At 37.0% G+C, this 24,646-nt stretch overlaps 1 protein-coding gene across 1 annotated transcript in view; it reads left to right on the top strand.

Annotated features, from left to right (window-relative positions):
* The window catches only part of fbxl17 (F-box and leucine-rich repeat protein 17), a 239,412-nt gene that overhangs the window by 50,951 nt on the left and 163,815 nt on the right, over window positions 1–24,646 (top strand). Inside the window, exon 7 of the mRNA XM_055039391.1 lies at window positions 22,012–22,119. Within this exon, the coding sequence (XP_054895366.1) occupies window positions 22,012–22,119 (108 nt within the window). The remainder of the gene's footprint in view (window positions 1–22,011; window positions 22,120–24,646) is intronic.

Genomic DNA, 24,646 nt, shown 5'->3' with positions numbered 1-24,646 from the left:
TGAATATGTGAAAATCAAATAGGCTCTCTGAGCTTAGAGTCCGTCATGAAATTTCTAAATCGGTTTTCATCTTTCGGATAACCAGGACATAAAAGAAGCTGTGATGTCCTCATTTTCACCGTTATTTTATTTAAGGTTGTGTTTGGGTAGCTTTCAAATAGCAACTTTGCTATAGTTAATTTTTTTCCCCCATTTAAGTTATATTATATATATTCTTCATATCAAATATATATATGAAGAATGGAGTCAGATTTCGCACACACCAATCATCTCATGATCTTGGGAAAACCACTGGAAAAACATTGTGCAGAAAACGTCCTCTATCGGCTTTTATGTAACGCATGTTTGCAATGAAATGGATGCAATACCAAAAAGTCAGACAGGAAGTGTTTAATTTTCAAAATCACACTGTCACTTTATTATTGCCACCTTTGGAAAAATTTCCTTTCATCAGGGAGGATATTGTTTTGAAGAAACAGAAACCCTCACACAACATGAACAAAACTGAAAAAGGCCAATACAAAAATAAGACTACAGACTAAACGACAACATCAAGCCCAATTACGTTTAAAAATGATCAGGATAATGGCCTTCATTTGCGGTGCTTGAAACTGTGATAAATGACAGCAGAAACCATCATCGACTCCATTTAGATTGTAATTTACAATAATTGGAGTAACTGGATAAGATCTGAGTAATGCGATTGTTAAAACGATTTTATTAACACCTGTTGAACCTTAATAGGCACAATTTTTTTGCCAACATCTAGATTTATTCCAAATTGATCTCAGAGCAAAATATACAATTTCGCTGCTGTAGATTTTGTGTTAACATTTGAAATTGGCTGTAAATTATCAGTGTCAATCTCTGCATGTCTCCAAAAAGAAAAAGTGAAGATTTTGAAGTTTCCTAGTAAAAATACTTCCATACTTCCTTCAGGGTGACCCAAAAAACTCATTTCTATTTCCTTTACATACTTGATGGCTGTTGTTGCCACCATGGGTGGTAAAGCCAGTTATTAGATTTAAGTGGCAGTCACTGTTTCACATATGGCCATGTTGATAGAAGTGCTAAAAATAATACAGTTGGTCGCCTAACTAATCTTTAAATATAAGAACCTATAAATGTAAATCTGGTCTTAATGTTAGGCATACATTACAGGCAAATTGTTTAGCTAATTGCCTCCGTTTTTACATGTTGTATTTATTGCAGCGCTTTTGTAGTTTCCTTCAGTTTCTCAGTTCTTCATATTGAAATTACTCAAATAGTTTTTTCTCTGTGTTCATTTCTGATCTTCTATTGCCTCCTTCCGTCTCATTCCTTCGTCTTTGCTCTCTCCGAGGTGTTTGTGTTCCCTTCTGTGTTCCCTCAATAACAATAAAGTAGCTCCCATTTGTTCCACCGGCAATGAAGACGGATGAAAACCCGAGTGAGGGATGTTTTTGCTTCGTCTAACTAACAAACCTCAACCTTTTCCTGGAACTTTATTCTTTCAGCTGAATGCCATAGACCATCTCCTGTCAGTCTCCTAAGCAGAGATGTAATTGTTGGAGCAACCCGAGCAGAAGTAACAGTAAAAGGTTTTTAATCTATAGCAAATTTGGCCTTTCTCAATGTAACTTTTTTGTGTGAAAGAAAATCCATTATCTGAGGACTTTGGGCAGAAAGCACAGGAGGGTACTGTATGAGGTCTTCATTGTGTACCTGAAGCCTCTTTGAATGTGAGTGTTAATGTGCTTTTTGAGTGGTGCTTTGCTCTCAGCGATGTCTGTAATTAGTTGTAAAAACCCCAGTGATATGTCTCGAGCTCCTGTTTAAGGTTATTCTCTTGGTGCACGAAATTGAAGCCTTTCTGCCCCAGTAACTCTTCTGTTCGCTGGTCTAAATGAAGTTGTCTTTAGCTTAATTTCCTCCAGTTTGATGACAAGTTTCTGTGGTGTATTTCATCTATATTTATCATAAAGAAAGACAAAAAAATCATTTGATTAAAGCACGGAGATGCTGTGTTGCTCTTCGTGACTCTGACTGACCCCATGACCTTTCTCCATATTCTCTTTCTCAAATCACCTCAATCACAGTTTCTGTTTCATTCATGAAATATTAATCTGTTGAGAAAAATTAATAATTTACCATTACAATTCAGAATCAGACATCAGACAGTCACCATGAAATAATCATTTTCCATTTGCTCACAGCACATTGATAATTCATAATTTCTCTGCGCTCCAGTCTTTCCTCTGCTCATTTCATTCCCCTCCTTCTTTTCCAATTTTTTTTTTTTTTGTAGCTCTGATCAGTCCGACACCTGGTTAGGGACCAAGACTGTATCGCTGTCCTGTTACCGTGCTGATTAGAGGGTTAGAAGCCCCCAGAAGAGCCCAAAATAAGAAGGAAACGGGGTGTGAAATGAAGGCTGTAGGACAAATGGAGCATCTGTTTCTGTAAGCCAACCTGGGGAGGCGGCGATTTAATGTAAATGAACAGGAAATACAAACACCAGGTGGCTTGAACACGAGTTGCCTTCAAGTGGAAAAAATTTAGGCTTGAATGTTTCTTCTAAGCCGTTTTCTGTTCATCTTTCTTTTTCCAATAAAACAAGGCATCACTTTTTATTTCATTCAAGCTTCTCCCTGAAGCACGAAACATTAGAGAATGAAGTGGAGCAATAACCCTAATGGTTCCTTGTTAATACTTCTCATTAGTCATGGTAAATTATCAGTTTTTTTTTCAGGGTTAAAGATTTAATCCTTAAGGAGAGATGATATGACAACAACCTCAGCATGTCTATCAGGGAGTATTAGCATGAGAGACTGAATCCAAATATCTGTTTTAGTCTCTTGCTTCCTTTTGCACCCGATCTGTCCTCGAGGTGCAAGGTGCACAAAAACAATCTTTGTCGTTCTCATGGGACTTTAAGCATACGGCTGATCCTTGGATCTGTTTTTGTGTTTGCACATTTCTCGCCTTCATGTCCTGTGTGGCTGTTGAGCAATATACTTATGACATTATCAGGTACATTTCACCTTCTCATTTTATCCAGCTATTATTTCAGGATTACAGAATGTTAAGTTTATTAAAACAGTTAATATAATCTAACAATTTAATACTAAGCCTCAAAATTAATCTAAAAGTGAAACCACTTGACTTTAAATTGAGCAAGCTTTATTACACATAAAGAAAACAGATATTTCTGCTTATTTCGAACATAAATATGTATTTAGGATCAACACCAGAATGAACACTTAAGATATTAAAAGAAAAATCAGTATGGAAAGATTTAGTTTTAAACAATTGAATGATTTCTATATAAAAATAATACTTAAAGATTTTGTTGATAAATGATCCGTCTGAAACAATTTAAGAAAACAAGGTTTTAGAGAGCAATGTCAAAACCAAGCTAGTCCACATCTGCCCAATTACAGCAACCAGGAAGGGTGGACATTCTTTGATACCAGTAATCCAACCAAAACAAATTATTTTTATGCATGAACATCTCATTTTAAGTGTGACCTAGCCAAGATAAATAATTTATTTTTTGTTGGGCTGCAAAACAAATTTGATTTGAACTGATGCAATATTGTTTCCACTGTAATCATTGAAAGTAGATTTTGGGTATCCTGAGTTGTTGGAATACAACTTGTTGAATACGTTTTTGATATGTAGAGCATAAGGAATAAGGAATAACATAGCTGCCTAAATATTGTGATCAAAGCATTTCAGCATTTACTTTCCTACATTTAGGGAATCAGACCAGCAAGACGACCTCTGGGTCAAATAAAGCAAACTCTGAGTGATCGGACAAATCAGCTCCATCTAAAAGCTTTTTAGATGGATTTCAAAAACAAATCCTCAAAAATTATGCAAAACTTTTAAATCTATCATTCAAAACATCTATCATAATAGATCAACTGTTAAAGGCTTGACCTGACTCTTTGGTAGCATTGGCTGAAATGATGTGAAATGATTGTTTTATTGATGATATATCTCTACGGCGTTTAGTGTAACTCGAGGAACAGGTTGCATTTCTCTCTGCTGTTGGATCTTTCTCATCTGTGATGAGCCTAATGGTGTTGGACAGGTGAAGCAATGGAGGAGGATGACCCCAGCGGTCTATGTGCTCATCACTAGATACTCCGATTCATTTCTTCAGTTCTAGGATGCTGGTCTTACCCCAGAGGGCAATACCCAGCATGCCCCGTCTCTTCGGTTCATAGAGAAATTGCCCCAGAAACCGAGCTGATGAGGGAGACACGAGAAGCAGACCACATGGGTGTGACTGTTTGATGTTTCAGAACTTGGATTCAGACTGTACTGACTTGCCTCACTAAGCTCTCTGCCCATGCAGAAAACAAGCCCGGGTTTTATCCTCTGTGAATTTATGTATACATCTGTTGGCCTATCTGCTGCAAGTCTTTCTGCGTGCCTGTTTTGTTTTAGGGATGTGTTCATTGTAAAACATGACCTGAAGAATTTTTCTCACATCAAAGGGTTTACCTTCTCTGTCTTAAAGGTAGTCTGCTTATTACCCAGGCCTGCTGAGTCACTGGCATTGCTTGATTGACTCGCATACGTTTGAGCAAGAGTTTTTGGACTTGTTGATCCCATAATCAGCAGGGAATGCTTGTTAATAATACATTTACATATATAGTTTTTTTTTTTCCTGCAACTGTCTTCTTTTGGTTCCTGAATGTTTTACAGTCTCTCTTCCAGTCTTTCTGGTATTCATTTCTCCCTCTTCATTTCCCTCGTCCTCTGCTCTCTTCAACTTTGCCTCAAGGTGGTTTTAACTGTTAATGATCTGTGGGATGCATCAGCACAACTCCCACTTTCATAGGTCTACAGTAGCGTCTCTGGTGTTTTATTTTGTCTGCAATGTATGAATTGATTTATGGATAGATGAATGGAGATGGTATATGATCAGGGTGTGGTAGCATTTGTGCTCTCTCTGTAGGATACTTAAGATAATATTACAAAACTGAAAATAAACTTTTTAAATGTTTAAGGGGGTTAAAGCAACACCTGGATGACTTTTAGATAGCAGGTAAGATATGAAGGAATTTAGTTTTTTATTTTAGTGTGGAGGTTTATTCTGTGTCCTTTGCTATAAACTAAACTATCTTAGAGTGAGATACACAAGAAGGACACAGTCAAATCTGTAAGAGTAGACCAAAGTAAAACTTTTTTGAATTGCATTGCCCTAATGGGCAATTGATTATACAGCAAGTATAAAAACTAAAAGACAAAGTATCAAAGTTGAAAAATAAAAAACAATAAAATTTACCAAAAAACCTCCCAAAAAACAAAACAAAACAAAACGTCTAATACAAATCAATAAATAATGGGAAGAGAACAGCAGTGTATATCACTGTCGACCGAAAGTTGCTATGAACACTAACAATTAGATGTGAGTCTCCCTTCCTTGTCCTCCATTAAAAAGAGAAATTGCCTTAAAAGTAAAACTTGGTGTTCCAGCAGGACAATGATCCAATAAAAGTATCCTGGTGGCCAAAGAACCTCACAAAAATATTAAGCCATTTAGAAGAGGACATGTGTCTACATATTTGACCCTCTATATAATATTTGATGATAAAAGTTAGCCAAGTTAAAATTTATTAAAGATGCATCCTGTGTAATTACTACCATGGAAAAATAACAGGTCTAAAGCTCTAAATATATAATAAATAGTCTAATAGTTAGACTCAGTCTAATAAATTAGACTAATGAGTGTATAAAAACAAAGCTGTATTGTTCTCAGGATATAGGGTTTATGTTTTAGTTATCAAAGTTAACCGAAGACTCGCTTGGTCACCGTCCTTTACCATATTTCAGATGTTACGTTAGATAGCTCATGTCTGTTTCAACACCTGCTGAGCGGCTTCTGAGGCAGACTTTCCTATGGAGTAAAATGTTTATGTATCCCTCTGATGCTGCTTTGAATGTGATGCTCTTCCATCCTCTCCTCTGCTGTCCTTTATCTCTACAAGGACGGGAACAGGTGGAAGCCTGAGGATGAATGTTTCAGTATTTGTCCTCATAGACGCACTTACAAGATATGAGTCAAACCCTTAAGATGTGCCGTCTTTATATAAAAAAGAAAAACTATCCGGTGCCTGTGTTTGTAGGAAATTATAACTCAGAGGGTTTGTTTTTCTTTCTGCTCAGATTTATACTGTAGACAAACACCTTTTCTTCCTTTCTCTTGGCAAATAATGACATTTATTTTTAATGTTTCAGTTTGAATTGTATTTCTCATTTCTGCCCTATGGCTATCTCAGATTATGCATTCCTGAAATGACTCGTGCCAAGCCAGGAAACATCCACAGATGCAAATCTCAATGGCATCTATGCAGCAGTGTTGCCTTTTTTTTATCAGCACATTCCCTTTTTATTCTGTTGACTGCTCAGTTACCTGTTGGAAGTCAGTGTGTGTACGCACGAGTGTGTGTTAAAACAGAGTCCTGTTCCCTCTGGAGCTGTCTTGACTTTTATTTCTTGGATTTACAGCAGAACTCCAAGGAGCCTCGCTGGTTATTTCCATGCTGGATTCTAAAAAGTACATGAGTTTTCAGTTCTCTCTGCTCTAGCAACTTAGGAGGAAGAATGGAAGAAAAAAAAACCCAGTATGGCAAAATATTTGTTTTTCCAGACTTCATTTCAAAGTTTTTTACACATTCATCATTGTTGTTTTCCATCCATCCCGCAGTCAATAAAAAACAATTGAAAACATTACTATTTTTAGTCTGGAAAGATGCAATGTTTTGACACATATACATGTAGGAAACCTTCATTCTGTCTCCCTGTCTCTGTTTTTTTGCTACTTTCATTTCATTTTGCTTTCTTCCACTTCTGATCTTAGCTTCCCGCTAGTTGAACCTTTTTTCACTCAAGGGAATAAATGTTCTCTCACAGCCTTTACAGAAATCTAGTGATTGTGATGATTGTGTCAGTGTGACAGAGAGAAAAGAACACAAAAGGTCAGTTTTCTATTTTTACAGAAGTTGGGTTGAGTCCTGGGGTATCTGAAGATACCCCAGGTCTGCTTGTAGGCGCGTTTATTATGCAGGCCACACTGTGTGCGACCTGGCTCACGTAGAATGAGCATTGACGTGGGTAATATGGCAGTGAATAAAGGTTTAACACTAATCCCTGTAGCAATCTGTGGTCGTGAAGAGCTAATTATCTTACAACTGATGTATCCCTCTGTCTCTCCCTCGCTACCGTTCAGTCTCAGTCCATCTCACATATGCATGCATAAACACTCGGTGGTCTTCTGCAGCCATTAAGCCTGGTAATGGGTTGGGTTTGTGTTAAACTCTTGGACATTAATTGTTGAGTTGAGCAGTAATTTGGAAGGTAATGGTCCTATTACATACAGCTTATTATCTGCAACTTGATGATGCTTGTGAACGGGGCTTTGGACTTTCTGTCATACGACACACTTGTTTTCATAGCGCTCGCTCTGTTTTTAGCAGATATTGCTATATTACAAATTCTTTGTAGTATGCTTAAGGGTGCCTTTAGCCGTAAATGTTTATCATAAATATCCAGTATCTCATTATTTGTCTGGAAGCAAAACTAGACTTAGTTTTGGATTTCTATGTTTTCTTCTGGAGCTGTCACTTTTTCTCCATTCGGTTGTATCTTTCAAATTTAGCTGCCCTAGGATGCATGTGTGTCCAGTGGGATGTCTTTTGTCATTGTATGATAGAAATTCTCACTTTTTGTTGCCATGTAGATTGCCTGAACCTTTGTTGATGTGGGGATGTTTGCTTACATTCCAGATCCACATTAGACATTTGATCATAACAAAAAAGAGCAACAGTGATTTGTTTCTCATCTGAAATGAGAAACAAATCACTCATTTGTTGAGTAATTTGTTGAGTAACTGTGCATTACTTAACAGTTAACAGCTGCACTTATTTCAGAAAACTACTAGGAATACCAAGCATTATAAGAATCCTACAATACTGACTAAAGCTAAATATAAATCAACTCTTCTGCTGACTGATTTTTTGGTATATTCGTAGATGAAATTGTTGAAGAAGTAAAAATGTTTAAAGCATTTTATCAGGAAAGCCCCAGTCAGTCACATATTAGCTATAGTGAAATCTCCTTGGAAAATATTTGATTTTTGTTTTATTTGCAAACATTTATTATGTAATTTAAGATGCATATGAATTAAAGTATGACTTAAAACTACATTGTAAGGATGCATGGTATCAGAAACAAATGCAATTTTTCTATTTTGGTTTAAAATTTTCACAATTTCACGTGCAAAAGTCAATTTTTACTCCTTTTTTATTTAACACTCCAATATTCAACATCTTGGGCACATCTGTTCCACTTTTCCACAATTCTACTTCCTGAAAAGTGGGACTCCAAACAGCGGGTTCAGTATCTTATTAAAAATGTGGGGATTCATGACACTTGGATTTGTAATTATGTATCCTGACTGTCATGTTGAAAACAAATATATGATTCCTGTCATGTCTTATTTGCTAATGCTCCAAATTATTTGACATAGTACAAACAGAAGGTGTATGTAGTGCATAATCTGCATCAGACCCACTTTTATGGATATGTTTTTAATTGATTAATTCAATCATTAAACTTTTATGCCAACATTTTTATAAATGGCCTGCTTGTTTGCTTTTTGTTATTGGATGTAGCTTGGTTGTTTGTGTACATTTTGGACGGCTCAAAATAATTAACTGCAGGCTGGGATCAGGGAATATCTAGTATATGAGAAAAATTAAGCACAACAAATACATTAAGCATTTATATGTGACTAACAATTCACTGGCTGGGGTTCCTTAAATTATTGTTTTTTATCCCTAAGGCTCCTAAATGAATTACTGTTATTGTTTTTCATGACATGCAAGAATGCATAGACAATGGACAACAGCATTACATTAAAACAAATTATACTGAGGCATTTTGGTTCTCTCACAGCACTTTGGAGGAGTCACTGAGACCTGGATGTGTCACCTACATATTGTTCATTTGTCCATACATTTATACATATTTAATCTCCCCTTTATATATCCACAGAATAAAATAGGAATATTCAAAGTGGAATGCAACTTTTTTTGTGTGTGTGAGCTCCATTTTTGTCTTTTTAACTGGTTTTTGTTGTTGTTTTTGTTTATTTTGGTGTAATGAGCTCTATATTGCTATGTTTGTGAAAATAACTGGTGACGTTTGCACTGCTATGGAAACCTAACTTCACTTTTGTAGAGAACATATGTTGCACCAGTTTTAGCTCATTTAAAGAGCAGAGGTTGTAGAATGGAATGGAAGATCAAATTAATGTTGATGTCATTGTAGTTGGATGAATCAACTTTACTTTAAAGTTAGCATTCAACAATGTGTTAGCTCAATGCTAACACAAATGTAGAAATCTGAATTCAATGTTTGCAGTCAGGGCATCTTCTGAAATGTGCCTGATTTATGTAAAACCACAAAACAACTAGGAGTCATTCCAAAGTGGACAACTAGGCTTGGACAGCTAAACAAACTCGGTGTCAGGCATATCTTGAATTACTTTTGTTTAAAGTGTGAAACACAAAGCTCCGAATAATGGTCGATAATTTTCCTCCCACAGATGCTTTCTCACATTCCCATATGCCTCCTGGGGGTTTATCATATTTGCTGAAGATCTTATTTAGTGAGGATTAACATTCAGTCAACAAGATCAATGTCATCTCAACTTTGAAGGCTTTGGAAAGCGCTGTTCCCTTTAGGGAGCGAAGCAAAGCTGTCTGCTGCTGGCTTTGTGATTCTCTCAGCTTTTGCCAACTTCTGCTTCGTGCTTCTAGTAACTGCATCAATACGAAGAAGAGGTGTGTATGTGTGCAGGGGGGGGTTCCCTCCATACATCGCTGAACAGAACAATCCAATATGGGCCAGAGCTTTACCGCCAGGCATCGATGGGTACGTCACCTCAGCAGGCTGTCATTCTGGTCCAAATTGGCCTCTTTAAGTCCCATTTTTCATCATTAGTGTGAGACATAAAACTGATCTCTAAGTAAAGTTTAAAGTCAATTTCTGGTCCATCTCCATGGATTTTGCTAGGCAGTTGCCATGGGGACAATAAAGTAAGGGTTAAGAGGTTCAAAGTTGTGCAGACCAAAGAGTCTCTTGGTGGTTTAATTCTTCGTTAGAGTGAGAGATCACCGACAGATACGCCACTTAGTTCAAGACCAAAGCTTACAGGATGCTAAAAGAAAAGTGCATTTGAAAGCATGTCACTGTGTAGTGTGCATTACAGTTGATATGATTACAAACAACAAATCACTTTTATTCATAAAATACATTGAAATACAACTAGGGTTTCTGAAAGTGCTGTACAGTAACTCAAGCAACATTAAACATGCAAGCAAATACAATCAAGGAATAGATTAATGCTTGGAAGTCAGGAGAGGAAAAAGTGTCTTAAGTTGAATCAAATTGCCAATGGAGAGCGCACACTTAATGAAAGGCACAATCTTCCCTTAATGACCAATCTAGAACATCCAGGAGGAGCTGTTCCGGTGATCCAGGAGCTATGCTGTTAGAATAGGGAGAGAGATGTTCTGTGGGATGTGTTAACTTCATTGTTTAAAGAAGATGGACAAGTAAACACCTCTCCATCTGTGAGGAATTTATGGTTGTACAGTTCTGTGGTACCGAAACTAAGTTTTGTAATCCACAATAGTGAAATTACTTTTCATTTCGTTTGTGACATAAATAAAATACTGCTTGATGTTCATTAAAGGTGGAACAAAAGGTAGTGACACAGCATCTTACAATATTACAATGCCACAATATGTCTTGTGAAATGAAATCCAATTATGATCCTATTATGATGTAAGGCTGAACACTTTAAGTTAGACATTTTACTTCGAGACAAGACAGGAAGAGGCTCTGGATAATAGACAGCACACTTGGTAATTTAAACATTGTGATCTTTACTCTTTGCTCTGGAGTGGGAGGTCAAATTGGTGAAATTAGGCCCACAATCTGACAAATGAAGTCGAGTAAATGTAATTGGTGAAAATTGGGTCTTTGGTTTCTCCCACCGTATCTGATCTGCCGGCACCTTTTGCTCAATTCCTTGCTGAAACAGAAGGAACAGAGTGGTTTTGAGTTGATGTTCATTAACCTCAACAAGAAAACCAAGAAAAATTAGTTGGAACAATAAAAATATTATTTAATGCAAATTTTGATTCTTATTAAAAAATGTATTTGACATTAGATGCACTTCTCTGCATCTATGATTTTTGTCTGTTTTTTAAATCCAGCAGTGTGAAAGGTCACCTTTTTTTGTTCCTTGTACAGTACAATGTTTGTGTATTTATTTAGAATATTTGCAGTGTCTTTGGTTTGATGAAAAGCATGTAAAATTTTTTTTAATTTTTAATGCTTTTACAAATAAAATAGGCATTTAAAACACAATGCTTCATTCTTTTCTACAGTCTAACAAATGTTAAATACTAGCTGAAGAATACTTCTTAATAACTCAAGGATCATAGCATTATTTAGTATTTTACTTTGCACACTGCTGCTAGCTCAGTGTGTATCTGAACCTTACCTTGTTGCCTCCGGAAGATTTCCAGGTGTGAGATAAAACCTCACAATGAAAATATTTGACTGGTCTGTGAAGGACCTTCTCCAAACAAAGTTCAGACCTTATCGCAGCACAATCTCTAGTATTTATGCGTGGAAAACAGCTTTTTTGTGAACCACTCTGAAACGGATCACTTTGGAATTTAAAGACTCTGGAGAGGGGTTTTTAGGGATTTATGAAGTGCTGTAATGACAGCCAGCACTTTGCATTTAAAGGTGTAAAATGGGTCCTCTGTGCTTTCTTCAAATCTGCTTCCGATTTCCATCTGACATGCTACAAAGAGTTATTGATATGTTCCCTGGGAAAAGAGCACACTGGGATCGAACCCTCAAGAGGGGCGTCGAAGGGGCCTGACAATGTTGTATAATGACATTGCATTTAAAAAGAGAAAAGCATGTCCTTTTGGGTTTCTCCGCCATAGCTTCTGATTTCCATCTGACATGCAACAAAGCACTATTGATCCTTGGGGAAACAGAGCAGGAACAAAATCTCTTCCTCATCCCATGGAAACTGCTGTTTAGGGTCCCTCTGGAGCAAGCAGGCGCGCGCTGTCCATGCATATCCACAATCAGGCACAGTTGAAGCCTGATAAAACTCAGCATGGGAAACTCATGCAGAAACTGAGGGCTCAAGTCACTGAAAAACGACAGGTAATTTTGAGCTGAGTGTGGAGCGTAGGGGGAAGTGAGGCGATCAATCACTTTGATGATTATCCATGCAGATTTTGGCTCTTCCTGGCTTCATCAAGTCCGATGACGTTGACTGATTCAGGACTATTTGACAAACGAGTGAGGAAGAAGCATGTACTGTTCATATGCAGAGATAGCAAAAGATATTTTTGGGTTAGTTTGTGAGGAATGAAGTGGTAAAATGCTTATTTTGTTCTGGCTACAGAATTATGGCTACTAAGTAGGTGGTAGTTACTTTTCTTGTGAGATATTTGAAAACGATAGGGTAAGTTTTTTTTTTTTTTTTTTTTATGGATTTCTCTTCCAAATGTGTCTGTGATGGCCACAGCTGGAGAAAAGTGGACTTATTGATCCTGGGAGTTTCATTTTTTGAACATAGTCATATTGCATAGGCAGCTTCGATTTTTGAAAAATACACGGTGTGCTTTGAGATAATTTTACGGCATTTTTGACTCAGTGGAGATATATGAAGAATTCAAACCTTTGTAGAGAAAATGAGCAGCTTTATACCACTTTAGTCAGACTGCAAGCAGTTCAGGTGATTCATGTGTATTTACCTTATTATGAATTAAGCTGCTCTGTTGAATTTAGAGGAAATATGTGGATTTAATGGAGGAACTATTCATTATTCATTTTCTAATACGTGTCTTTCTATTTGATATTTTTTCTTTTGAATATAACTGATGACCAGTAACAGAAATAGGCTGAAATCGATTATTATGCCATTGTCTCTGTGGGGCTGAAAAGAAAAGCACACATTATTGGACACAGCCTGACCACAGATTCATTTTTAGATGAATTGTCCCCTATGTTTTGAATTATTGAATATCTGGAATGTCTTATTTTTAGTTTTCTGGCACATTCCTGTCAGATTGTCTTTTTTAAATAGCCAGTTAATCCAAGGAGTTTATAAAGTCTTACAATTCCACAGCATCAAAAATTTCTAACACTGATCAACAGGTATGCAAATGAATTCTTCTGGCCCTTTTCTGCAAGCATCTAATGACATTTTTACACAGTTTGGGTGGTTTTCCATGACAGTTTCATCACAGCTGTAGCAGGTGGTGTCGTTATACTTCGAAAGGTGGCGCACACAAACACAACGCAACGAAGGACGAGACAGAAGCTATTCTAAACATTCTGCTCGGCCCGGCAATGTTCTTCCAATATGCTCAGTTTCTGTTGTGAGTTTTCACAAATGGTAAGTTGTGTTATTGCAATGGAGTTGTTCTTGTTTGCCAACAGTCAGTCTTCTATCGTTGTTTTTTCAGCCTGACTCAGCACTCTGTGACTGAGCATAATTTCTGAAGAAAGTGGGTTGATACCACATGAATTGAAAAACTTTTAGAATAAGTCAAGTTAAGCTGTTTTGAATAGGCTCTATAAAAAAAGAGCCTTGTTTCAGGTAAGACTCATGACGACTGTTAGGTGATAATCACCTTCAAGGAAAGCTCTGTTCGTCTCCTTTGACCAAAACACATAATTTTAAGTATTCATCAGTTACATTTGTTTAATCTATTTATTTATGTAGGATTGTTTCTTCCCCAAAATAAATGTACTTGCAAGAAAGGCTACATCTTTCAAACTTTCCATTGCATAACTTTGGTCTGTCAGAAATGAATGGATATATTTTAAGACTTTTTAAGGCATTTTTTTTTTTTTTTTTACCAGCGGTGCCAGTGAATCTCGAGGCCAGTGTAGAAGCCTTTAGATTATTTATTCAAAACACTTACTGTCTGCAGTGTGGCTTCGTGGGTAGTCAGTCAGGCGGTCGCAGGGTTGTTATGTCGCTGCTGGCGCTTGCTGCCCTGTGTAGCCCAGCAGCATGCAGTGCTAACACCACACACATGAACATCCCTGCTGGTGGTTAAAGGTCTGCTCGAAGTGAGGACTTGACAGCATAAATACACAAACACATACAAGCATGCTCCACTGCCTTTCTTTTTGTTGTGACCTGCTTTGGCTTTCTTACCAAAACTGGGAGCAAGGAAAGGAGCTGCTGGAAAACAGCCACCTGTGCAGGCTTATGTGAAAGTAGAAATAGACAATCAAAACTTGTTTTAAAGTTTAATATCTGATTTGTGTATTTTTGTGTATTTTGAGAGCAAATCTTCCTCTGATCATATAGAGCTTTGCATGTTAAGTCCTAGAGGAGTCAGATGATTGCAGCTACACCCCTTATAGGATTTATTTTTAAAGGAAAAAAAAATGCAGACTCGAGAAATATAAAACTCAACACTGAAATTAGTAATCTTTATCTTCGTTTATACTCCATTCTCTACTTTCATGCAGATTTGAATACATGGAAATTTTCAAATCCCCCCTTTCTTTCCTTTCTTTTTTTATACCAGAATCTTCTCAAGCATTCAAACTATCTGGAGCGCTACAGTCCTTTGGGAAGAAGTTATGTCCCGTGTTGTCAACAAAATAAGCTAATTTTGATTTTACTAGCATCACCTATCCTTAATTAATGCCAGACCTGCAGAATGAAGAAATTCCTTCACTAGAACCTGTCTGTCAGCATGAAGTAGGTTAAAAATCCTCACAAAGCACAACTTCATGGTCTGATAAAAAAAAATATTCAAGAACAGATGAGGAACAAAGCCTCATCTGGGAAGAGTTAAAACTTCGTTCTTAAAAACTTTGAGACACCACAGAGCCACAGTTATGGTCATTGTTCACACGTGAAAAAACATGGAACCTTCCCAGAAGTGGCCAGCCTGATAATATTTTACTAAGAGTGCACTGATGACTCTTCCAGGACATCACAAGCAAGCCCAGAACAACATTAGTCTTGCTGATCTCCCCTGCTTCAGTTCTGGGCAGTTTTCATCATTCATTTTTAAAAATGGGCAAGGAGAATGACCGGGTATCAGGTTGTTGTCTTAGGCACAAGTACAACACACAGAACAGAAAACTGCAAAACACTAGGGAGTTCATCTTTGAATGGCTAGAAAACTAAAACAATAACATTTTTGGTATGGCCTAGTTAAAGTCCAGACTTGGACTGCAATTGTGAGTTGCCTCTGGTATGACCTTAAACAACATGTTCTATCTGGAACACCCTCCAGCATGGCTATATTAGAACAATTTTGCCAATATTTGCAAGATTTCTTGTGTGTATGATTGCAAGTTTACAAATAAATTGTTTAAAATATAAAAAAATAAAAACTCGAGCATGTGTTGTATAGGCTTGTTGAGCTAAAGCACCTCTGATATGTTTCTTAGAATTACCTGAAACATCGAGTGGAGCCACTTCTTAAACAAATCTGCTGGACAGGCATAAAGATGGATTGTAATAGAATGTGTTGCAGTGATTTCAGTAATCATTTTTAATCTGTGTGTTGGCGGATTCTTTCTCACCTTGGCCCTGTGTTCGCGAAGCTCGCTTAATTAGACTGATTGATTAGACGGGGCGATTCAAGACTCTCATCACGGCCCCTCATCCCGACAGCGCTCTAATAAGATCGGATCGCTCTTGTGCTCACATGTTCACCCACAAACACCGATCCCACCCACACACACAATGCTTGTTTGGCCTGTCATCACGCCTTTCCATCTTTCTCATCTTTCTGACTGCCTGTCACATGCATATTCAGTCAGATTTTACCGACAGGAAAGAAGCACCCAAGCTTGCAAGTGCAATACACTGAAGACTTGAAGTGAAGTTATATTAACATGAAAAGATTGCAAATCTCTCATTCTTCTTCATACCTCTTCGTTTTCTTCCCATTCTCTTCCTTCCTGCCCCATTCTTCTCTGCCTCTAGCTGTGATGCATCCTGTGTTCTCGTCTCATCATGTCACATTAATATGTCTGGTCCCCATCTTTAGCCAAGGAAAACATTGCATTGGATAGCTGGAAAACAGGGATCTCACATCTGTCTAGACTCAACGGTGGACTCACACCCCAGCGTCCAGGCTGCTAAAGTCTGTCGCCCCATTCAATTCCTTTCATATCTGAATGTGGAGAGTCATGCAGATATTTTATTTGCAAATGTATGTAGTAGCAGCTTCCTGCACTCAGCAAAGAGCTTCTGCTCATCAGCACAGTAAAGAGACTCTCCTTTGCTGTTGTAAAACTTTACGGCTTTCTGTGTTGCTTTTGTCTCCAGGATATTACGAAGGATGATAGGTATTCATTTAGATTTTTGCCAGATCACCAGTCCTCTGTATCAATACAGCCCATCTGAGCTCTTTAAAAAGAGACACACACTCTAGTGTGTGAGTGTGTGCACGTATGGCTTTATGAGTGTACATTTAGGACTGTTTGTGATGAGCCCACTGCTGTATCACCCTCTTGAGAGTATTTATGGAGAAGATGATTACTGTGGAAGGAACAGAACTTTGATGAAAATCATCCCACTTCAATTTGTACCACACAGGCCTGCAGTTGTTGTCCCCGTTTATAGATAACATTGTAAAGGTCCACAACTGCACTTCAGAAACAGAATGCACTCATAAGAAATCTTGTCCTCCTGTCTCTGATTGCTGTTCTGTACTGTGTTTGAACAACTTTATCTCAAGAAAATAGTAAATGGGGTTGCTGATTCCTACCTCCAGCGACCATTGGGGGAGAATTGGAGTACAGCCTCAACAGCAGACCAGTCCATTACAGGACAATACAGAAACACACAGTACTATTCTCACACACGGAATCAATGGGGGAGTTTGGAGACATCAATTAACCTAAAAGTCATGTAGAGATGTAGGTTCCTTTGGAATCTCTTCGAGCATTCTTGATTAATTGTTCTTCTGGATTCAAAGTTTTCTTTGGCCTTTGGCTGCTTTTCTATTTATTTTATCTGCAAACCATTTAGACAAACATTAATATGAGGTCCTGAATACTATGTGTGATGCCACACTGGTTTATCTCTTGTTTGATATTGGGCTGCAAGGTTGTTGCAAAAAACAAAACAAAAACAAAAAAACTGGCGACAGTCCCCAAATAAATGAGACAAATGAAACCTGTGGAGCCTCAGGAGCTCCTGTGCTGCAGCTTTCAAATGCATCCCTCAAACACACCTGAATCAAATGACTGGCTCATTAGCAGGCTCCTGGTCAAGAGACTAAAATGATTTCCATGTCCATTCTTGATAATTCCGGATGCAACACCTGCTTTTATTAATCTCTCGGGAGCTAGACTCATAACAGAGTGAAGACTAGACCTGAGGAAGTAGTTTCCATTTGAAGCCACATTTATAAACGATCATGACTAATGTAGCTGTGATGGTGGTCAGTTGTATACTTCTGTGAAATATTGAGATCCATTATCTTTTTAGATGATGGCTGCACATGTAGTCAAAGTAAAATAAGTAGTTGAATATTTCCACTTTATTCGTTCGCTTTTCTTGCACACTGTTGTTACACATTTTAATGTTCAGATTTTTCTGTGCTGCAAGCTCCTGATGGATTTTTCATATGCTGCAAAGCTGCAGATGTGTAGCCCTCAATGTTTGTCTTCCTCTTCATATGCTTTTTTCTTTTCTTTCTCCAACTGTGTAGCTTTTATCTATTATTTTAGTTTTCCTTTTAGCTGTTGTGTACCTGATTTCATAAATTCATATTGTTAGAACAGGATTTTCCGATCCGTTAAACATTAGCATGATAATGTTTCTATCAAAGGATACTATTATTTAATTAAATTGAGGATAATTGTTGAAAGCCAATTAGGTAGAACATCTTCTGTTTCCACTTATTACTCTGAGCTCTGGAGCATCAGTCGACTAATTTACCATCAGCTTTTTTATGAAAGTATCGTTATAATATCAGCCTAAAAATTCACTTTGGTTTGGCCATTAAAATCAATCAGCTGCAGCTGTTGAGCCTCATTTAATCTGTTCCAACACTGGCTGGCCAACAGGGAAGCCTCAAAATCCGTTTCTGCAGATAAATGCTGGAAGGATGGCAGGAATCTTTGAATACAGCTTTGATAGTCAATAAAGAACAACTTTAACTACTACGTTAGTCTACCCTCAAACACATATATTCAAAATCGTAAAAAAGAATGAAGAGACTAAAGTAAGACATGAAAACTTTGTTGTGTTTGTTGGTAGTTTCAGATTTGTTGTCGATAAAATAAAGCGATAGAGGACTGAAGCAGATCTGTGGTTTGTTCCCGTCTCCTGCTTTTGCATTTGATAGAGTCAAACGAGCCGTATGATGGACCATATTGACAAGCTTAAACGCCCTTATTGGATGAGAAGTGGCCCTGAGGTGCTGTCCCAGCGTTTCGAACAACAGATCAACCAGACAAAAACCACACACTCATGTAAAGCACCAACTCTTTTTGCTACCACAGCACTCTGAACAATTACCCCGCAACTCTTTAAAGCACACACACACACAAGACTATCTTTATGACTGCAGCATTTCCACCATTCTAGCTCGCTGTTATTTTTTTTCCCCCTGCTTTTCTTACCTCCTTCACCCAGAGACCATTAAACTAGATCCCTTCTAAAAGGCTGTAAGGCCTCTCTTGGCTAGCCACTTCTCCAAAAGCCATCCCATCACTCTTTTCATGTTTTTAAATCAAAGTCCATGAAAGGTTGAGAGAGACGGAGAGAGAGAAAAGGAGGAGGGGGTAAAGCAGACTGAAAGTTGGGACGGATTTTTGTGTTTGTGGGCTGGAGACAAATCTTAGTTACAGAACCATGTGGCCTTTTTCACGTACACACTGACGCTGACACGTGCACAAACTTAATTTGATATGGAACATGCTCTCCTGGCCGGTTCTGCTCTGCTGGGATTTGACTTTTTTCTCCTCCGTCTCCCTCCTCACCTGCTGGGAGTTACTCTAGATGTTTGACTTGCTCTTTTTCTGTTATTTTTTTCTTTTCTCTTTTGCTTCCAGACACTCAGCTGCACCCACTTTCCTGCAGCACAAACACTAGTGTAAAACAAAGTCTGGAGCTTCGGTGTGTATTAATTCCTTTGCCTCCCTCACACAAGGTTTTGATTTCGCTGGTGTTCAGTCTTTTCGATTTGGTTGGTAGTCAACCTGAAAATGTTTTCCTTGATGGTTTTTTGGCAGAAGCCATGTTAGGGAAACTCTGGCCAGCTTTCTTCACCTGCCAGCTGTTAAGCTCAAGGTTGCTTTTTTTATTTTTAAAAACAGCATATTCCTGGATTCCCAACTTACTATGAAAGCCCAGTTCCACATTCATGATTGTCTTAAAACAGGAGATCTCTTCTGACTGCAGTTGAGTGGTGATGGATCCTAAAATATGTTTAATCCAGTTATTGATTGTTTAAAAAGCAGCATTTTGTTGAAACTTGAAGCACTGGGAACTGGAAATTTACACATATCCCTTATCTCATTTGAAAACTTATCTTACAAAACAGAAAAACCTTGAGAAACTTTCTTAATTGCTGTAATGCCAGTAAAAACTTTTCAGTTGACTACCATATTGTTTTACATGGCTTTGCAAAACAAAAATGTTGATAAATGCAAATAAATTATCTATCTATCTATCTATCTATCTATCTATCTATCTATCTATCTATCTATCTATCTATCTATCTATCTATCTATCTATCTATCTATCTATCTATCTATCTATCTATCTATCTATCTATCTATCTATCTATCTATCTATCTATCTATCTATCTATCTATCTATCTATCTATCTATCTATCTATCTATCTATCTATCTATCGTTAAAAAAGAAATATAAACCTCATAGTAATAGATTTATATGAACTGAATGAAAATATGTACACATCTTATTTACACTGTTGCAGCTTACCAACTACATATATATATGCTTGCTGAAATGTTAATGAATGTTATTTTGGGACTTATTTAAAGTTTAAATTTTTATCTGTAGGTGCACCATGCTGTCCTCATCTCTTTGTTCAGTTTTCAATTATTACCTCACAACCTATTCTACCTGTCTCTTATAACTGCTCATACTTTGCACTTACGCTCTTTTATGAGGCATTTTGCTCTTTGGAAGCACTTTGGCTCCTTGCAGATAAGGTGAGAAACAAAGCTTTGAGCTTCATAGGAGGTGTTTTACCCTGATAAGCCATCCTGTGACTTGGTGAAAGATAAATGGAAACCTTGTTCTTTCTTTTTGTGATTTCTCTCTGCCTTACTGTCTCCTAGGGTTTTTCATCTTCCTCTGCCTCGACTCAGTAACCTTTAAGGTAGTCCAGGAGGGGGGTAGTGGGCAGCGATACAGGAAGAAAGAAAAATGAAGAATGAGCAGACATTAGAAAGAGAAAAAGAGTGCTTGGATCTAAAGGTTTGAAGTCAGCAGAACCAAAAGAAGACAAAGGAATTATGGACAAATAGTAAGGATGTTCATTTTGAGGTTCCTGCTATTTGAAGAAAGCTGAAGCCAAATATTTATGTAGGATCTCTTTAAAAGTAAATGTGATATTATAATCTTTCTTCAGAAAAGTTCTTAAAGAAATTAATCTGATGTGAAAGTGATGTGCTTGAAACAAAGTTATTTTTAGGGACATCTTACCAGGATATATTTTTGTTTTTCTTTTTGAAACTTTTATGTCAGCAAAGATGAACCCAACAAAAAAACAGCTATCAGTGTCTGTCATAACAAAGTCACCTGAAGTTGGTTAAAATGTTCATCTTTCTTATGGATCTCTGATCCATTATTAGCCATTAGTTTACAAACAGTGAATGATGAGGAAAGATCTAATATCAAAAGGTAGTGTTCATGTTTGCTTTTCATTTTATGTCTTCTTTTATATCTTTCCCTTCTCCCTGTTTGTATGTATCTTTGTGTGAGGAAAATGTAAAAATCGATTTAGCTTCAGCAGTAGTCTATGGGTGGGAAGCTACTAGTTGCTCACTCATCAAACATGCAGGATTACAAAAATTTGCCCAATAAATAACACAAGATAATTGCTAATGTTACTTAAAACAACACACCCTTTCTTTAATTTATACAAAAAAAAAATCATGTTTTTCAAGTCCCAGTGGAAGCTCTTTCTATTTATTGCCCTCATCAACAGAAACTTCTGTTGTCACTTTACCTCTTTGACCTTTTCTCTGCTTTTTGCTCTTTCATAAAAGGAAGATGCTTGGTGGTGAATGTTTTTAGTTGTTGCGTGCTGTGCCTTCTAAACCTCATCAGTCGCTCTGCTTTTGCTTCTAGAAAAAACTGTTACTATTACTGAGTCACTAAAGAAAAAGTCGTAAACGTTAATATGAAACGATCATTTGGTATCTAACCCGCATCAGTTTCTCACTCATCATAGAGGCATCGATGTTTCATACCCACTTTTAAACTGATGATTTAAACCAGTTTTCTATATTTAAGTCATGAAATGTGTTTATATGAATGACATTAATAATATCTTAATAATATCTATTTGCACTGGCTCAATAGCTCAGATATTCTGGTTTGATCAGAGATAATGATCGATCGCATACTAGAAGATGGTACTGGTTCAAACGTGGATCAGAACCACAATCATTGGAACTAGGGAGTAATATAAAGTCTTTAAAGAAATAACACAACATTTCATTACAGTTTCTATATACATTGTTTATGAAAAATCAACGGATTTGCCATTTTTGCTGTCTTATGTCAGTTCTGTCGAGCTGAATGCAGTGAAGAACTCAAACTCATGCGGTGCTTTGAAGACATAACCCAAAGTTAAAGTGTTTCCTACTGCTGAGACAAGTCTAAACTGTTTTTCTTCCTTTCTTTCCCTTTTCCTCTTTTCTTTCCTGTTGTGCAGGTGACTGATCAGTCTGTGCGGGCGGTAGCAGAGCACTGTCCCGAGCTGCAGTTTGTCGGGTTCATGGGATGCCCTGTGACCTCTCAGGGTGTCATCCATCTCACTGCGGTGAGTATCAAACCAGTTCTTCATTTGGATTATCTTAGTAATATTAAATTATCAGTGGATAATTTACTGTATCTTTGAAACTCCTCCTGTGTGTACCCATGAGTTGAAGATAACATACTTCCTGCTGTCCTAGTTAAAGATAAACTCCCTTGTTTCTTTGTAATTACTTGTTTCAGTAAATGTCGCCAAAAGTTCGTTTTTTGCTGTCTAATCGGCTTACTTCAGGCCAGCTCCTCCATGTTCCTGCAGGTTGTCTCCAGGGGGTATATTTAACTTTTATGAAATGAATTCAGGCACGCACTCTGTTTTTTATCTCTGACTTAGTTTTCAAGTTATTTTGTGTTAACTTTTAAATCTCATGAAAGCTTAATGAGATGAATCCTAATAATACGCCGCTGTTGCGACTACACCCCGCTGTTTGGATATTACCATGCTAATGAGCAGTGCTCCGTGCTTAAAGCCGTTCCATGCCAAATAATGTAAACGTGGACACACGTATGTGTCTGTGTTATAATTGCTTGAAGTAAATTTGCAGGAAAATCCCTCACCCTGTTTTTCTTGCCATTTATTTCCTTTTCCCAACATGGCATCCATCTAGAGTGCAGCTACAGAGTGCATCTGTGTATGCTATGTCCACACCCTTGTGTCCTTTTGTAATACAATTCGATTTGTGTTTGATGTACTTGGGTGTACACTTGAGTGTGTACACACCTCAGTGGACCTGCATGCTCCCGTTTCTCCTCAAATGCAATTACAGTTGTGTTAATAGGACTGAGGCACCCGATGCCGCGCTGCATTATTAGATTAAACAGCAGATTAATTTGTGCTCATAGTTTTGGCCCCTATCATCTCTTCAGCCTCTGCTGACCTTGGCCATGGTGTTGTAGACAGACAGTAATGAAGCCAGCCAGTCATAACAGCATTAGCATACGTGGAGGGGGATGCAGGCACCTTTGCACACACAAACACACACCTAAAGACGAGCACGCTCATTATTATTTATGGAAGTATTAACCAAGGTGAACATTTAGGAGTTCAGAAGAAGAAGTTCATAATTCTGCTAATATTTGTAGATTTCTGTCGGCATTCAGAGCCTCAAGCTTAGTCGATCATATTGTTCGTTTGGACTTAACATATTTTCAGTTCTGTTTGTTCCTACCAGATGCTCTGACCTTGAACTTCCTAAAATCCCATTACAGTCCAGACTTTTATTTACAGTATGTGCAAATACCCAGAGGACGTAGAACAAAAATAAGAAGTTGTCTGGTTTGTCTGTGACATTATTCTAGAAAATTTCTTCTGTTCAGAAGCAGGGAATTTTAGTATAGGAATTTATTTGTGACCAAAATCCATTCTTTTTTCAAAATATTTTTTAAAATGTCTAAATTAAACATTTTCCATTGTCTCCAAAAAATTAATGGCTGTCTTGTACACAAAAACCCCAAAACAAAACAATGCAAATTACACTTAGAGTACAACAAGACACTTTAAAACAAGTAAGGTCAAACGTATTGCATATATCCAGAGAAATTTAGAAGACATAGCAGTAGATATTGGCCATATGAAAAAAATGAAATTTTAAATATTGTTTTCCTCTATTGGAACAGTTTCAATTGTTATCACTGAATGTGATAAAAGTTCACTTTCTAAAATCAAATCTGTTTCAATGCGATTTGAGAGAACAATTCACATAAACATTAAAAAGTAATGAAAAACTTTTTAAAAAATTGTCATAAACTAAACGCATTTTGTGGGAAATTGTAGCTTACATGCAAATAATTTAATTTACTCAACTAACAATACATAAGTATATGGAATCAATTTGCATTTTCAGTGTTGCAAAAATGTTCAAATATTCATGGCCCAGATGCTGTTAATACTCCACATTTTTCTTAATGACTTATAAAACCTACTTTTATTATTACTATCATAATTATCTGTTCCTCAATATATCATCAAGTTTGTTTATTGCTCAGATCTTCAGGAGCCTGAAAATGACCAATGTCTGAATTAATCGAGTTGTCTAAATTAGTTTAACTTTTTAATCATATTTTTTTTTCTATCACATTCAGTTTTTATTCGTCAGAATTCAATATTTTGACATTAAAGCATCTCATCATCTGGTTATTTCTTAAATGTTGAGCATTTTAAAGAAGAATAAACTATTCATTGACATTTAATGGAGCTTTCGCACAGCTCTTGATAAATATATGTTACTTTACAGTAGTACGTATGTTGTACTTAAACATTTACATTTAAAAGAACCATTTATTTTTTTGTGAAACTGAATGTCTTCAAATATATATTAAAATATTTCACTGCATTTCATCATTACTGGAAGCCAGAGGTTTTTTGATTGTGTTCTCCCTAATTTGCTCGCAAAAAATGATGTTCTTGGTTTTAGAGTGTTTTTATTTTTATTTTTTCACATTGATTGATTTTAGTGCCTCCCAAAGATTTTTATCTTTCCTCCAACATATGGTCTTATCTAAACTTCTAATAGTTCACCCAAAGCACACTTTATTTT

Source organism: Poeciliopsis prolifica, unplaced genomic scaffold, assembly GCF_027474105.1.
Source record: "Poeciliopsis prolifica strain line A6 unplaced genomic scaffold, Auburn_PproV2 SCAFFOLD014, whole genome shotgun sequence".
In the NCBI taxonomy this organism is placed as follows: Eukaryota; Metazoa; Chordata; class Actinopteri; order Cyprinodontiformes; family Poeciliidae; genus Poeciliopsis; species Poeciliopsis prolifica.
Note: the sequence above shows the minus strand (reverse complement) of the source record. Positions and strands in the feature narration are given on the sequence as shown.